Consider the following 14,163-nt stretch of genomic DNA (forward strand, 5'->3'; position numbering starts at 1 on the left):
ACTATTAAGTATTGTTCTTTATTAATTTTGTAAAAGTTTTTACAATTATTTAAAAAACCAATTGAATTCAGAATTATTTCATCATTACTGTTTAAAAAAAAGATAATTTATTAATAACAAAATTATTATTTATAAACCAATAATTTTGGAGGAATATATTTGAATTATTAAAAAATAATAAGTAGTTTTATAATTATAATTATAATTTATTATGTTATGTAAATAAAGTAATGAAGATTAATTTTTGGGTTCAAAAAATTTCAATCAAAACTTGTAAAAAGAAAAAATTGTTTTAATTGGTGTATATTTTAACTTTTCTATTTAATTATAATAAGCTATAACGGATTCGTTATCTAAAATTATATTTAAATATAAATAAATTATTTTTATTTGATTAATTTTTAAACATAGTTTAAATAATGGTTTTCATTCATTATTATAAGATATTATTTAAAATTATTAATTAAAAATCAAAATATTTATTTATAAAATATTAAACCATGCTTCATTACTAATATATTTATAATTAATTATATAACTATATATTATAAAATTTATAATTTGAAAAACAATTAGTTTATTTAAAAGAAAAATAATAAATAAAATCAAATATATTGCTATTTCAAACTTATTTTAAGTCGAGGGTCTAATTATTTAAAAGACTTTTCATTTTTATTTTTTTATACCCCAACCCATTTTCTAAATTTGAAAAACCAAATAAAAATTTGGTATTTTTTCGTGTTTTTTAATTTAACAAAAACGTTTTTTATTAATTATTCTTATTTTCATTATAAAAATAAATAATATTATAGTCGGGGGATAAATAGCATTAAAAAGGGACAAAGGTAGTTAATTTTGATAAATATAATTTTGAAACTATAATTTTTAAAAAATCTATTTAAAGGTCAAAATAAACATAAAATTAAAATAATAATATAAATTATCGTTTTTTATTTTAAATGATTATAAATTGAATAATTGTAAATTTGTATTTCAAAAATAAACAATAACACCTCAATTTGTTCACTTAAAAAATGTGGAAGTCTAAAACGCAGCACTTTTTATGGTTTGTCTGAAACTTGTTTTGTTAAAGAATTTTTCCTTTGTTTTTTCCTTTGTTTCATTTCTTTTCTGCTCTTCTTCAACTCCAATTGTTTTAATGTTAAAATGGTCTTTCTCTTATCTTTTCTCAATGGGAATGGTTCAACAACGAAAGATTGAAAGATTGAAAGATTGAAATAACAAATGATGATTTTTCAGTGATTCCCTGACACTTTCAAAAATTGACACTGTTGTTAATTCATTAAACTCTGGCATTTTAACCATATACATCGTGAATATATATTGAAATACAGTTTTTAAACTGGTTTCTTGTATTTAAATTGCTTTTTTATGTTGATTGCCTGTGGTTGTTTCATCAAGGGTTCCTTTCTCTTCTTCTTCCATTGTTTTCAAAGATTGAATAATATCAAAAATAAAAAGTTATGGTTTTCTTTTATTATTTTCAAAGTAGTTAATTGAAAAAACCCTTCTAATACTTTTATGGTTAAATAAATTATATTTTATAGTTTTTTACTCAAATTAACTACTTCTGTCCCAAATTAACCCCCTTTATCACCCGACTATACCAAAAAATTATTAATAAATTAATTGTTTTTAAGAAAATAAATAACATTCGAATTTTTAATTATTTTTTATTAATAATTATTAAAAACAAATACAACGGGACCAACACTGACCACCACCACCACCTCTTAAAATAGATTTATTTTTTCTATTTCGAATCATATTCAAATTAAAATTATAGTAAATAGGTAACTGGGATAATATTAGGTCTGGTTCCCGAATTCAAGAAATGCCGAAAATTCACCTTGATTCAGTGGAAACCGAGAAAGACGGAGCATTGAAAAGAAGGCTCATAAAGACGCACTCAAACAGTCTGTTTGTGCACCGTTTCACCCACTTTCCAAGTCCTCCCTTGGCGCGGATCCCCCCCTGACCCCCCCGCAAGCGGGGGGGGGGGAACCACATCCGCGTCCACACAGTACGGACAAGGAAAGTGGGTGATATGGACGCACAAACAGTGGCTGAAAAGTGGACTTCCTTCAAAAAACACTCGCGGCAAATATTTTTTTTTGGTAAAGGTGGTGGTGGTGGTCAATGTAGGTCCCAAATACAACAAATAATATTTTTGAAAAAATAAACTGTACCATTATTGAATTATAGATATATTATTATTTTAACCATTTCACAATTATAATTTATAACAATTTAATAGTAAGAATTATTAAATTTATTTATTTAGTTTAATGCAAAAAAGAGAACAATAAAAAATACATGGCAGACACCAAATTGGAGGAGTTACAAAATGCGATCACACAACAAGAGTTGGACATTTCCGACTTAAATGAATTGCTCAAAGAAGACCCCGAGAACAACGAATTGGTAGCAATGAAGAAAGAAGCGGAGTCGACGCTGTCTTCACTGAAGGCGAATTACGACACATATCGTTTGACTATTTTACCTGAGGAAAACAAACTAACGAGTGACAGGCCCAAACAGGAGACTATCATATACAAACGTGGAGAACACGTCTTGGCACAAAACAGTCACGACAACGCTTGGTATGCTGCGGAGATAGTCGAATCCCTTAACCTCAAGTGTTGGGTTAAGTTTGGCCCAAGACACAATCAACTTCTTCCGATTGACAAAATCAAACCATTCACGCCAGGGACCGTTCCATTAGCTACAGTACAAGTCCAATTTAAACACAAAAAGTTGCCAACGGAAAAGGTCAGTGAACTTCCCGCCTGGACTAAACCTAAACCTTCAGACTCACAAAAGGAAATTCTTTTGAAAAAGAAGAAACGCCATCAACTCAAATCCGTCATGAAGTTTGTTTTTAAAGACAAGAAACGGACAAAAGAATTTACAAATAGACAACAGAGAGAAGAGGAAGATTTAACTCTGAAAAAGAACAACTGGAAAAATTTTGCAAAAAATTTTAAGAAGTGAACTAAGAAATGAATGTTTGACTCTTTTTTATATTCGTCGATTCGCTTTTAATACTTTGAACAGTTCACAACAAGAGGATCAAATAACTTTCAATACAACGAATCACTATCACACCCTTATAATATATATAATATATTATATATTATATGTAATGAGTGTGTCGACCAATCTATTCGAGTGATCACAAGTTGTAAATTGATACATTTTCTATAGAAAAGTGAATAGTAATATATAACTCTTATATAACTCACCCCAATAAACATATGGTTGAAATCAATAAATTTACTGCGAATTTACACTTCCAAACTTGTTGTTCCAGTCGACATAGAGAAGTAAGTCGTCTTGGGATACGGACGGTCTGATGGACTTCAAACTCTCAAGAAAATCCTTGACCTCCACTGGACGCACCTCAGAAGTCTTGACGTCGATGATGTTCAAGTTGTTTGAATTTAACTCTCGAATCGGTCCAAACGCAGCATCCCTCACTAACTCCTTCATGTCACTTCCTGAGTACCCGTCTGTCAAATTGCCGATTTTACTGATCTCCTCATCTGTCATCTTGTTGTTCACTTTCTTCAATAATGTCTTTACAAGCACATTTCGTGCCTCTAAATCAGGTAAGGGAATATACAACCGCTTCACTAACCGCCGACGCGCTGCTTCATCGATTTCTTGTGGCCGATTTGTGGCGCCGACGACCAAAATCCTCTCGTCCGTTGTTGTCCCCGCTCCATCAAGTCGGACAAGAAACTCAGTCTTCAGTCTCCGCGACGACTCGTGCTCAGTCTCACTTCTTGCTGAGAGCAATGAGTCGATTTCGTCAATGAATATCACAGAACGGACATAACATGAAGCCACTGCAAATAGTGCCCTCACCATCTTCTCACCTTCGCCAATCCATTTACTAGTTAACGCAGAGGCACTGATGTTGAAGAAAGTAGCGTCGGATTCAGACGCGACTGCTTTCCCAATCAGCGTCTTTCCTGTCCCCGGCGGACCAAAGAGTAAAATTCCTTTTGGTGGTGCGCGTAATCCTGTGAAGATATCTGGACGAAGCATTGGCCAGATAACCGCCTCTTGAACAATCTTCTTTGCTTGGGTTAAACCAGCTATGTCGTCCCAAGTCACTTTTGGTGATGAGTCGAGAATTTCATGAACAATTCGGGTGAGCAAGAGGGGATCACTGTTAACGAGTCGTGGATCGTCAAGGGGAACACCATTGACGTCACTTATGATATCCTCCTCCCCACTCTTTTTCTCTTTTGGTAAAGGCTTCTGTTTTTGGTCTTTCTCATCTTTGTCGTCTTTCTTGTACGGTGGCTGGAACTTCCTTTTTGGCTTAATCCCTTTCTTCAGGTTGTCTGCTGTTAACTTGTCGGACGCAGTCACAAATGCTGGAATGTCGGTACTCTTCGGAACCTCTTCGTCGATAACCACTTTACGAGAAACAGGCGGATTGACGGAAACAGGTTCCCGCTTTTGAAGTAAAGGTCTCTGAACCTCTTTAGTATCCTCTTTCTTCGGAACGGAAAATAACGCCGCACCACATGTTGCAGCCTTTACGTACTCTGGATCACGAAGCAGAGTCGAAATGTCATAGGGCTTCACGCACTGAAGGAAGGATGAGTGGAGGAAGGAAATATACTCTCTTTTATGAGGATCTTTTGACGAATCAACCTGGTCGAGGAGGCTGGCAAACTGTACATCTGTGATGTTTTCTGAAACGACTAAATTGTGGAAAAGTGACATAACAGGAGGACTTTGCGTCATTACGTTTTGGTTATCGAGTTGTCTATAATTGAGGAAAGAGAATGTATTAATAGAATTATATAATAGTTTAAGTATACTATATAAAAATTACCTTAAAGAAATAATAATAATAATAATATAATAATATAATAATAAATATTATTAAATAATAATAATACTAATTAATAATAATAACACAAAATGAATTACAGTTGAATTGTTTGGTAGTATAGAGGGAACTGGAGCTTAAAGTAGTCCAAATAATATTGTTGTTGTTGAAGCATATCTCTTGAGCTCGGGTATTTTGCTTTCAATAAATCGATAAGAGACAATTTGAGAGTGGTATATGGTTGTGTCAAGTCGGACTGGTTTTGGGTGTTTGCGTAGAGTGTCGTGAATGTGTCCAAATTATTTAAATAGGCGTTTTGAAGGAGAGCCATCTTCTCGTCGAGCTTTTTCCACCGAAGAACTTCAAGAGGGAAATGATTTTGCGAGTAGTCACAACTGCCCGTATTATTTTCTTGTGATGAACAGGCTCTGTGGATGTCTTGGAGGTTCTTCTGTGACTTTTCATAGTCAAAGGTATTAAACGCACGATTCAAGACGTGTGCGTGGATGAAAACTTTATGTAACTCGACAGCTTCATCGTCAATAGCCTTAATCTCGGGGACTATGTCGTCGTACTTTTTGTCGAAAAACTTTGACTCAAATTTGTTGACTCGTTCAATTAGCTCTTTATACCTCTCCAGATATTTCCAAGCTTTGTCCTGTTCAAAATAAATCTCTTCCTTCGAAAGGTGGCAGTTCCCATCACAGTGTTCACTTTCAGAAGACGACGTTTGACTCGGGTAGTGTACACGCGGAGTCAATGGTTTGTTGCCCATTGAAATTGAGAGTTTGTTAGCTATTTTAATTTATTCTTTTTTTCTGGTCATCGTTTGTCATGATTGTTAGCTATTTGATAGTATATGTATAAGTCGAATTAAGTCTTTTTCATAACACTTTTTCAAGCTTTTTCAATCAAGATGGAAATATTTAGTCGATTGTCCCATTTTGTATAATTTATTGAATTATAAAGTACTATATCTTGTCTAACTAAAGAGTTTGAAAACCGCTACAAAAAAACTATTTTTAGTTTTTATTGGACTTTTCGTTTAACAATATCGTTTTTATTTTTTTTCTTTACAATAAGTTGTTTTTTAGCATATTTGTATCACTACATTCAATTATTTGTTACTCGAATTAATAACAGTAATAATAGATTAGTCTCAAATGATTGATTTGTATATATGCCGTTTTACTGTAAAAATTAAGGCGATTAGTCTGTTATAACAAGTTCAGTATTGATTAGTATTAAAACTAAAAGTATTAAAACCCAAAAAATTACATTTTTATATATTTATTCTATCAAAAAATGTTAAACAATGAAAAAAAGAATTTTGTTTTGTTTTGAATGAAATTAAAAATTTAATACCAATACAAAAGAACTCTTCAAAAAGAAACGTTGTTATTAACACTTTAAATAACAATGAACAAAATTCAAGTGGTCTAAAAATCGGGAAATCTCGAGTTAATTATATAAATTTCCATTTTTTAGAGATTGTATTATGTGCATAAACAATATACAAGCCAAAAAAGGAAAATCATTAAAAAATGGATTAATATCCCTGAAAAAACAGGCCAAAACAAAAACAAGGGCGTTCTTTTAAGTGTTAAATTGAAAAAATGCTCAACTGTCTTGTTCTAATTGTTGGCAAAAGAATTCTTTAGTTAAAAAAATGATAAAGAATGAATATAAATTAGATTATTTGATCAACAATAAAAAAATACAATTTGAATAGACTTTGTAAAACTCAAAGAATTTTATTCCAAACAGTTTTCAATAAAATGAAATATTAAGAAATTGTTAATAATAGTTAAATATTTATATTCATCTTTCACCTTAATATGTTTAATATATAATAATGTATGATTTTATGACATTGAATATATTTGAACAATGTTGACACCAAATGCCATGCCTTTGTGATTCTTATTTCATATACTTTTTGTCAATATATCACTTTGCCAACCGTTTTTATTATTATAACAACATTATTATCAATTATAATTAATTATTTTGTTTTGACAAGACAAAATAAATCAACTTTTTGCTAAACATTTAAATTTTTATGTTGGGATTAATCTTTTAAAATTTTGGTAATAGAAAACATTATTATATCTGTTTTAAAAAACTACTTTGAAATAATGATGATATTGTATCGAAAAAATATTTCACAATATTCTCAAAAGACTTTAATATTGTGCATTTTGAAATGACTTGGTTGTAGATTCGAAATTGGCATATTATACAATTTGTTTATCTCCATTGTTACGATTTTTCAACAACATATTTTTAATATTGACTGTTTTTTTTATTTTACGGTTTTAAATTAAAAAACAAAATTTTAAAAATCTTGTTATATAGATGTGGGTATAAGAGTTAGCCTATTAAAAAATTGTTGATAAAGAAACCAGAAAATAGTAGTCATTATTTCTATAGTTCACTTTTTTCTCTTTTTGTTTTGAGAGAAAAGTTATTCCTGGCATACCCCAGAAAAATAGTTAAGTTCTGATACTCTATACAAAAAGTCCTGGCTCTGCTTTTTACCTGAGAACTACTATATGCCAGGTCTATGTCGATCAACAATTTTCACCGCCTTTGTACTCTTGCGACAGAAAATGCCCTTCAGAAAAACAGACTAACTCAGCAAGTCAAAAAGACATTTATCAACTCAAAAGGGCGGTTGTGTATAATTGACCTTACTGAAGAGAGTGAACCTAAAAACCCTCAAAAATTTCAGCAACCTGTCCATCAAAAAAATCCAGTAAAAATTGGGACAAGGCTTGAACCAGTACCAACAAAAACAATAGAACCACAAACAACTGAGGTATCAAAATACGTCTTAGAAGCATATAAAGACGACTTGAGCCTTTTTCAACAGACGTTTGGAAACTTTCCGTTTGAGACGAACACGATTAAAGGAGAGCTTCGTGTTTTTCTCAAAACATACTGCAACACCTTTTCTGATGGATTCATCAACGTGTTCAGTGGGGTCTTTCTGGACAACTTGGTGAAGAAGGGACGGTGTGTGGAGTGCTGGGCAGACGAGTTAAAAATGAACTTGACACATCAAGTTCTCCTCACCGTCGCAAATTTGTTTTTGAAGTATCTTGAACCTCGGTTCAAACCTTTTGTTGATGGGATTTACTTAGTGGATTACTCTCGAGAATTTATAAAAGCAATCAATACAAAGGGCTTCAATGCCCACGCGTTTGTGAGGAAGTTACCATATATGGCAGAGTGGTCTGTGGTGTGCGACTTCACACTCCTCAAAATATTGGCGACGTGTGGCATCGACTTAAAATTGATAATGGAAAACAAGGTCATTGGATATCAACTCTTTACATTACAACTCACTAAAACACAGCAAATATCCTTTATCGTAAATCGAATTTCAGAGTTAAAGGTTGCTTTGTGTGAGTAGCTTTTGTGTTCTTTAAAATGATTTGTTGTTTAAATTCGTTTTTTATAAAGCATTTTACAGAAGTGCCACAAAAGTTGTGCATTCTGAGCAATATGAAAACAAGTCTCTGCCCAGTCACCTACTCAGATATTCGCGACAATAAAACTATTAAAAGAATGACAGTAAAGGTGCAAATTAAAGCGAAATTATGTCACAATTTAAAGTAATGTGACATAATATCACTTCTAGTTTTTAAAACTAGTTCTTTGAGACAATTTACTAAATGGACTTGTAATAGTAATTTGTTTGTGTATTTGTCTACTTGATAAGAATGTTAATACTTTGTTAATAAGTAGTTATAATTTTGATAAAAAAATAATTAAAAAAAACTATTTAAAAACAGAAAACATTTCTCAAAAGTGAAACATTTTAAGTATTTCCATTGGTTTGTAAGTTCGAACTAGTAGCATCGAATTGGCCAAAACATCGGGCAAATGGGTTAAATCGGAGAAAAAAAGACGATTTGATAAAAACAAAACCTAATAATGATAGTAAAAAGAACCATTATTATACAATGTTTTATTTTGGCGACTCTTCAAAAGCCGTTTTGCTAGATGGTGAAATAGTATAAGCAAAACAAGCTATAATAAACCATATAAACCGATTGAACTATAAACAATTAAAATATGAATTAAAGAAATGCCGAAAACAAAAATAGAGAACGACGAGATAGAAAAAGGCTGGAATAACCCTGAAAATAAATGGCAAAAATAAGTAAACTCAACGTCGAAAGGATATAAAAGTCAAGAGGAAACTTGAATTTCAATTGAGAGATGAATACAGTGATGGAAACCGACGAGAAATGCCCTGCAACGTTTTTGCAGGACTATGTGATCTGTGTTAGCGGATACTCCAACGAAGAACGGATACTGTTGAGGAATATGATTGAGTTTTGTGGCGGATGTTATAACGAAGACATGGAGAGTCGCTCAGTGACTTACTTGTTATCTAAGAACCCAGCTAGTGATAAAACAAAACACGCGATGAGGTGGGGTGTTCCAGTCTTGACACACCAATGGCTCTTCGATTGCATGTCAGAGCGACGGCTCCTCTCAATCAACCCGTATCTGATCAATGCACGGAAATAATGTAAACTACTTCACTGTAATTGATATGACTTGTTCTCTCTTTGTTGTCTTGTTAATTCACTTTTTTGACTTCGATTTTTCTCTTTTTTTCTTCCTCTCAAGCCGTTTCTTACCCTCCTTTGATTTTTGGTGCGTGGAATTATAAACAGGATATCATTCAAGTATACTAAAAGTATTATTAATATACTTTTGGTATCCCACAGTTTCACAATTCATACGCTTTTTTTTAGGTGTAAAAAACTGAGTGGTGGTTTTTCCTCCATTTTGTGTTCTTGTTCTTTTAATTGAACATTAATAGTAAAAAAAGGGGTGTGAAATAATAACTTGAGATGGGTGGGTGTAAAAATCACATTTTGACCGAGTGTTTTGTGGCTGAGGAGATATCGCAAAATAAGGAAAGAGGGAAATCTCGATCGAAACAAAAGTGAGTCGCTTACACCTATTTGACTAACAACACAAATTGCAGAGAACAAAAATAGACGAAGACGCACATACACTTTATGTAATAATCAACATGATACAGGATTCTACAAGAAGTTGCAAAAAACACATCAACCTCATGAAAAAAACATCAAAGAAACACAAGAAAACACAAAACTCGTTGGACCAACGAACACTTTGGCGAGTCATGACAGAGCACTATTAAACTAGACAATTTGATCAAAATAACACTTTAAAATTTTCTTAGAATTTATGGTATTAAAAAACTATATTTAATTAATAGTTACTCATTTATATATTTAGAATAATTTTATTAATAGGAAAGTGCCTTCATCAAATGAGTTCGGAATTTTTCAATTGAATTTACATCATATGTATCCGACAATAACACCTAAAAACAACGGAAATAACCCAAATAAAAAAGACTCCAATAACCCGAAATAGACTCCAATCACGTCCAAATAAAGAAGTCTTTATTAAGAATAAACTGAACAATTCCCAAACAATCGGGAAGAGACGAAGATGGGTCCGGGTTATTTGGGAAAAAACACTAAAAAGTCCCGCTATTTTGGTATTGAGAGACGTTTCCAGAAATAGAAGTGGCGATAAAGGAAAACATAGAAAACACATATAAAAGTCAAGAAAAAAACTAGAAAAACACAAGAAGATGAGCATTGCGATGGAAACCGACGAAAAGAGCCCAGCTACTTTTCTACAGAACTATGTAATCTGTGTCAGCGGATACTCTGTCGATGAGAGACTCCTCCTCAAGAAGATGATCGACTTCTGTGGCGGATATTATATGGAAGACATGGAGAGCAGCTCAGTGACTTACTTGTTATCTAAGAACCCAGCTAGTGATAAAACAAAACACGCGATGAGGTGGGGTGTTCCAGTCTTGACACACCAATGGCTCTTCGATTGCATGTATGAAAGGAGGCTGTTGTCCATTTGCCCATATCTGATCAATGCACGGAAATAATGTAAACTACTTCACTGTAATTGATGTGTTATGTTCATCTCCTTATTTTTTATTGGTCTATCTCTTTTTTTCGCCTTTACTCGAACTTCTGTTGTGATTCTTTTTCTAATGATGTAAAAGAATGTAAACAAAGTTAAACCATTCTTTATAGTAAACAACTATATCTCCACCAAATAATTCTATTGTGGTTTTTTGATAGTGTAATTGATACGGAATGAGAGTATCAAATCGTTTGAGTGTTAATTTAAATGGAAAAACATCAATTCAAAAAGCTCCAAAGTTGGTTATAAACATAAATGTAATGTATGATATAAACAAATAGAAATATTTCATGCTGCGTATCAAACTCATAACAAGAAAAATAAAGAACAAGTGAGTAAGAACAGATCAAACTAGCCTTACCATTTCAACAGCGGGAATTCCGTTGAATTCACACCTCTCCCCAGTCAGTTCAAAGCCCACCTTGAGGTACATGGTGTGAATGTCCTCAAGCGCAGAAAGGGTCACCACACCACCTCCAAAGTTTTCGTGAATTTTCTCGCAGGTGTGAGTGATGAGTTGTTGTCCTTTTCCCTGCTTTCTGTAGTTTTTGTGGACAAGGACACGCGCGATTCTGAAGAGCTTTGGTTCTTCCTCAATCACTCTGCAGTAGCACACAATCCCATTCTCGTCCCAAGCAAAGGAGTGGTAACACGTCTCGTCTACTTCGTCCATTGGTGGGTGACCAAGATCTTTTTCACCTTTCTCACAAAAGACGTCCTTTCGAATTGCATAGATCTGTCTCAGTTCGTCTCCAGTTAATTGCTCGAGCTGCTTGAAGTGCCACTGCATTTTCCTTTCGAGGTCTAACACATTTTTTCGCCTTAAATATATCCATGTTCCGTTTTGTTCAATCTCCTCTCTCTCTTTTCTGCAAAACCGAAATGCCTTTTTAAGTTTGCTTATCGTTTTTGTTTAAAAAATGATGAAATTAATCAAAAATGGAATTGGACCCTCGTATATTGGTTTATACAAACAAAATGGAAGTTTTATTCTTATTTTTTCTAAATAATAAATACAAGCATTTAAAACCCGATAATAATTATCGGGTCAACAACATCATTTTAGTCCAAATATTAATTCATAACTTTGTTATTTGTATCAATAAAAATGCTTTTTCGTCGCATTTCTCTTTTTAATTTTTTTCATTTTATTAAAAAAAGAATCAACTTTTATTATTTTTAAATTATAATTATAATAACAGTTTTCACTTTAAATACCAGGTGATAAATATGTTTTCAATAGTACATAATAATATAGAGACACTCATCACAATGAATAAAAATTATATGTATTTAAAAAGTTGTTTACATGACACATGAATTAAATATTTAACACTTTTTTGTTGTTCTGGTGTTTATTTACACAACTTTATTACTGGTCAATATTAAAAATTGACTATAATTTGATATAAAGTTGTTATTGTCTTGATGTACATGTTACAATCTATCGCCGATACGTGTTGTTAATCCATTTTTAAATATTTTTTTTATAAAATGCTTGTAACTTACATTACATATACACATCAACTTATTTTAAACATTCATTCTAATTTACATAATGTGTGTTTTTTGTACAAAATCATTTATCATATATTGTTTGGCTTGTTAAACCAAACACAATCCGTTTGTATTATAGACTCGGTATCTTAGTCTGCACGCAAAAATAACATTCAACAACTTCTTTATATCTTTGGTGTTGTCTTTCTAAAATTTTTGTGTTTGTTCTACAATTGTTTTTGTTTATTATCGATTTGATATACTGTCTAACATATTTTATTAATTATTTATCAAGACCTCTATTATTTTCAACTGTTAATGTTTTTATGTTTTTATCACACCTTATCGAAATATGATATATATGTTAAACGTATAACACATTAAAGTATATAAAAGTTTTCGTTATAATACCATTACTTCTAATACCTTTTTATTTCTTATTAGTATTTTAAATCTCATTTAAATAACAAATACTTTTTTCTAATTTTTAACTATTTTATTATTTAACCTCTTTTTTTAATTTCAAAAACTTGTTTGTCTGTCTGTTTGTTTATACAATTACTATTTAAAACAATAATTAATTCATCAAAAAAAGAGGTAATTTATTTAAAATTTTATCTTTTCTTAACACTTTAAATAACATTGAACAAAATTCAAGTGGTCTAAAAATCGGGAAATTTCGAGTTTATTAAATAAATTTCCGTTTTTTAGAGTTTATATTATGTGCATAACATTACACAAGCCAAAAAAGGAAAATCATCAAAAATTTGATTAATATCCCTGGAAAAACAGGCCAAAACAAAAACAATGGCGTTATTTTAAGTGTTAAGGAACTAAACTTGAATAAAACGATAGTTAGTAAAAATTAACTATCGTTCGTATTGAAAAATCATCACAATTTATTATTAAGATTAGTAAAAACAATTATATTTATAGTATATTGCTTATTAATAAAATACTATTAAGAAGCGCAAGAATAACGTACAACTGAAATAAATAAATAAATAAATATATGCGTTAGACAAACATATATATGTAGATACAAAAAAAGTGTGTTAAAACAATATTTTTATTAATAAAAAAATCAATTACTATATTATATTACGAAAACGAAGAATGTCAAATTTCAATAATAATGATAATACTTAAAATAATTAATTTTAATTTATTTGATTTGATTGAGAGTCCAACAACATTTAAAGTTATTATTAATCAATTCCACAATTCAAGAAGTTGAAAGAAACAGATTATAAATTTTGATTATTGCAATTGTGATTTAAAAGTTGGAATGACTTTCTATTTCAAGTATTCATACTAACTCAGAACTCCATTAATTATTGAATCAATGGAAATCATTTTTTATTATAACTTTTAAATATTCAATTATAATAATAATACATACATCATTTATATTGATGAATTATGTAAATTTACAACACACAATGATTGTATTTTTAATTAAATTGAAACGCAATTAAATATTTTAATAGACAACTTAGATGTTTATAGTTTTTATACACCTCAAAAGAAATTATTAATTAATAATATAAGTATAGTAATAAAATGGTAATAACACAAATAGTTCAAAAGAATAGAAAGAGAACGACAACACAGTTAGCAACACCCAGAACTCTCCTGTGCAGGTGCTTTAGTCAAGTCTGCATTTCCGACGTGTGTGTCTGTGATATCTCCAATCCTTTGCATGACATCACGAGCAAGTGATATAAAGCAGTCCTCGACCTTAAGCGAGTTCTTTGCTGATGTTTCCAAAAATGGGATGCCAA

At 31.2% G+C, this 14,163-nt stretch overlaps 8 protein-coding genes across 8 annotated transcripts; 4 read left to right on the top strand and 4 right to left on the bottom strand.

Moving 5' to 3' along the window:
* Positions 1 to 2,337: 2,337 nt before the first annotated feature.
* On the top strand, positions 2,338 to 3,015 carry EIN_344370 (hypothetical protein; the record flags this gene model as incomplete). The annotated part of the gene is made up of 2 exons (XM_004255220.1): positions 2,338 to 2,894; positions 2,940 to 3,015. 2 exons carry the CDS (start codon positions 2,338 to 2,340, stop codon positions 3,013 to 3,015), a joined length of 633 nt encoding a protein of 210 aa, XP_004255268.1.
* Positions 3,016 to 3,297: 282 nt separating this feature from the next.
* Positions 3,298 to 4,785, bottom strand: EIN_344380 (hypothetical protein; the record flags this gene model as incomplete). The annotated part of the gene is made up of 1 exon (XM_004255221.1): positions 3,298 to 4,785. The coding sequence occupies one exon, from the start codon at positions 4,783 to 4,785 to the stop codon at positions 3,298 to 3,300; it is 1,488 nt and encodes a 495-aa protein (XP_004255269.1).
* Positions 4,786 to 4,970: 185 nt separating this feature from the next.
* Positions 4,971 to 5,648, bottom strand: EIN_344390 (hypothetical protein; the record flags this gene model as incomplete). Its single annotated transcript, XM_004255222.1, has 1 exon — positions 4,971 to 5,648. The coding sequence occupies one exon, from the start codon at positions 5,646 to 5,648 to the stop codon at positions 4,971 to 4,973; it is 678 nt and encodes a 225-aa protein (XP_004255270.1).
* A 1,791-nt stretch (positions 5,649 to 7,439) lies between these two features.
* On the top strand, positions 7,440 to 8,291 carry EIN_344400 (hypothetical protein; the record flags this gene model as incomplete). Its single annotated transcript, XM_004255223.1, has 1 exon — positions 7,440 to 8,291. The coding sequence occupies one exon, from the start codon at positions 7,440 to 7,442 to the stop codon at positions 8,289 to 8,291; it is 852 nt and encodes a 283-aa protein (XP_004255271.1).
* An 812-nt stretch (positions 8,292 to 9,103) lies between these two features.
* On the top strand, positions 9,104 to 9,418 carry EIN_344410 (topbp1, putative; the record flags this gene model as incomplete). Its single annotated transcript, XM_004255224.1, has 1 exon — positions 9,104 to 9,418. One exon carries the CDS (start codon positions 9,104 to 9,106, stop codon positions 9,416 to 9,418), a length of 315 nt encoding a protein of 104 aa, XP_004255272.1.
* A 1,108-nt stretch (positions 9,419 to 10,526) lies between these two features.
* On the top strand, positions 10,527 to 10,841 carry EIN_344420 (hypothetical protein; the record flags this gene model as incomplete). The annotated part of the gene is made up of 1 exon (XM_004255225.1): positions 10,527 to 10,841. One exon carries the CDS (start codon positions 10,527 to 10,529, stop codon positions 10,839 to 10,841), a length of 315 nt encoding a protein of 104 aa, XP_004255273.1.
* Positions 10,842 to 11,228: 387 nt separating this feature from the next.
* Positions 11,229 to 11,672, bottom strand: EIN_344430 (hypothetical protein; the record flags this gene model as incomplete). The annotated part of the gene is made up of 1 exon (XM_004255226.1): positions 11,229 to 11,672. The coding sequence occupies one exon, from the start codon at positions 11,670 to 11,672 to the stop codon at positions 11,229 to 11,231; it is 444 nt and encodes a 147-aa protein (XP_004255274.1).
* Positions 11,673 to 13,993: 2,321 nt separating this feature from the next.
* On the bottom strand, positions 13,994 to 14,161 carry EIN_344440 (Rab family gtpase; the record flags this gene model as incomplete). The annotated part of the gene is made up of 1 exon (XM_004255227.1): positions 13,994 to 14,161. A coding segment is annotated over one exon (168 nt), but the record flags the coding sequence as incomplete, so codon positions are not given.
* Between the last annotated feature and the right edge of the window lie 2 nt (positions 14,162 to 14,163).

This window comes from Entamoeba invadens, assembly GCF_000330505.1.
Source record: "Entamoeba invadens IP1 unplaced genomic scaffold scaff_1105074724577, whole genome shotgun sequence".
NCBI classification, from domain to species: Eukaryota; Evosea; order Mastigamoebida; family Endamoebidae; genus Entamoeba; species Entamoeba invadens.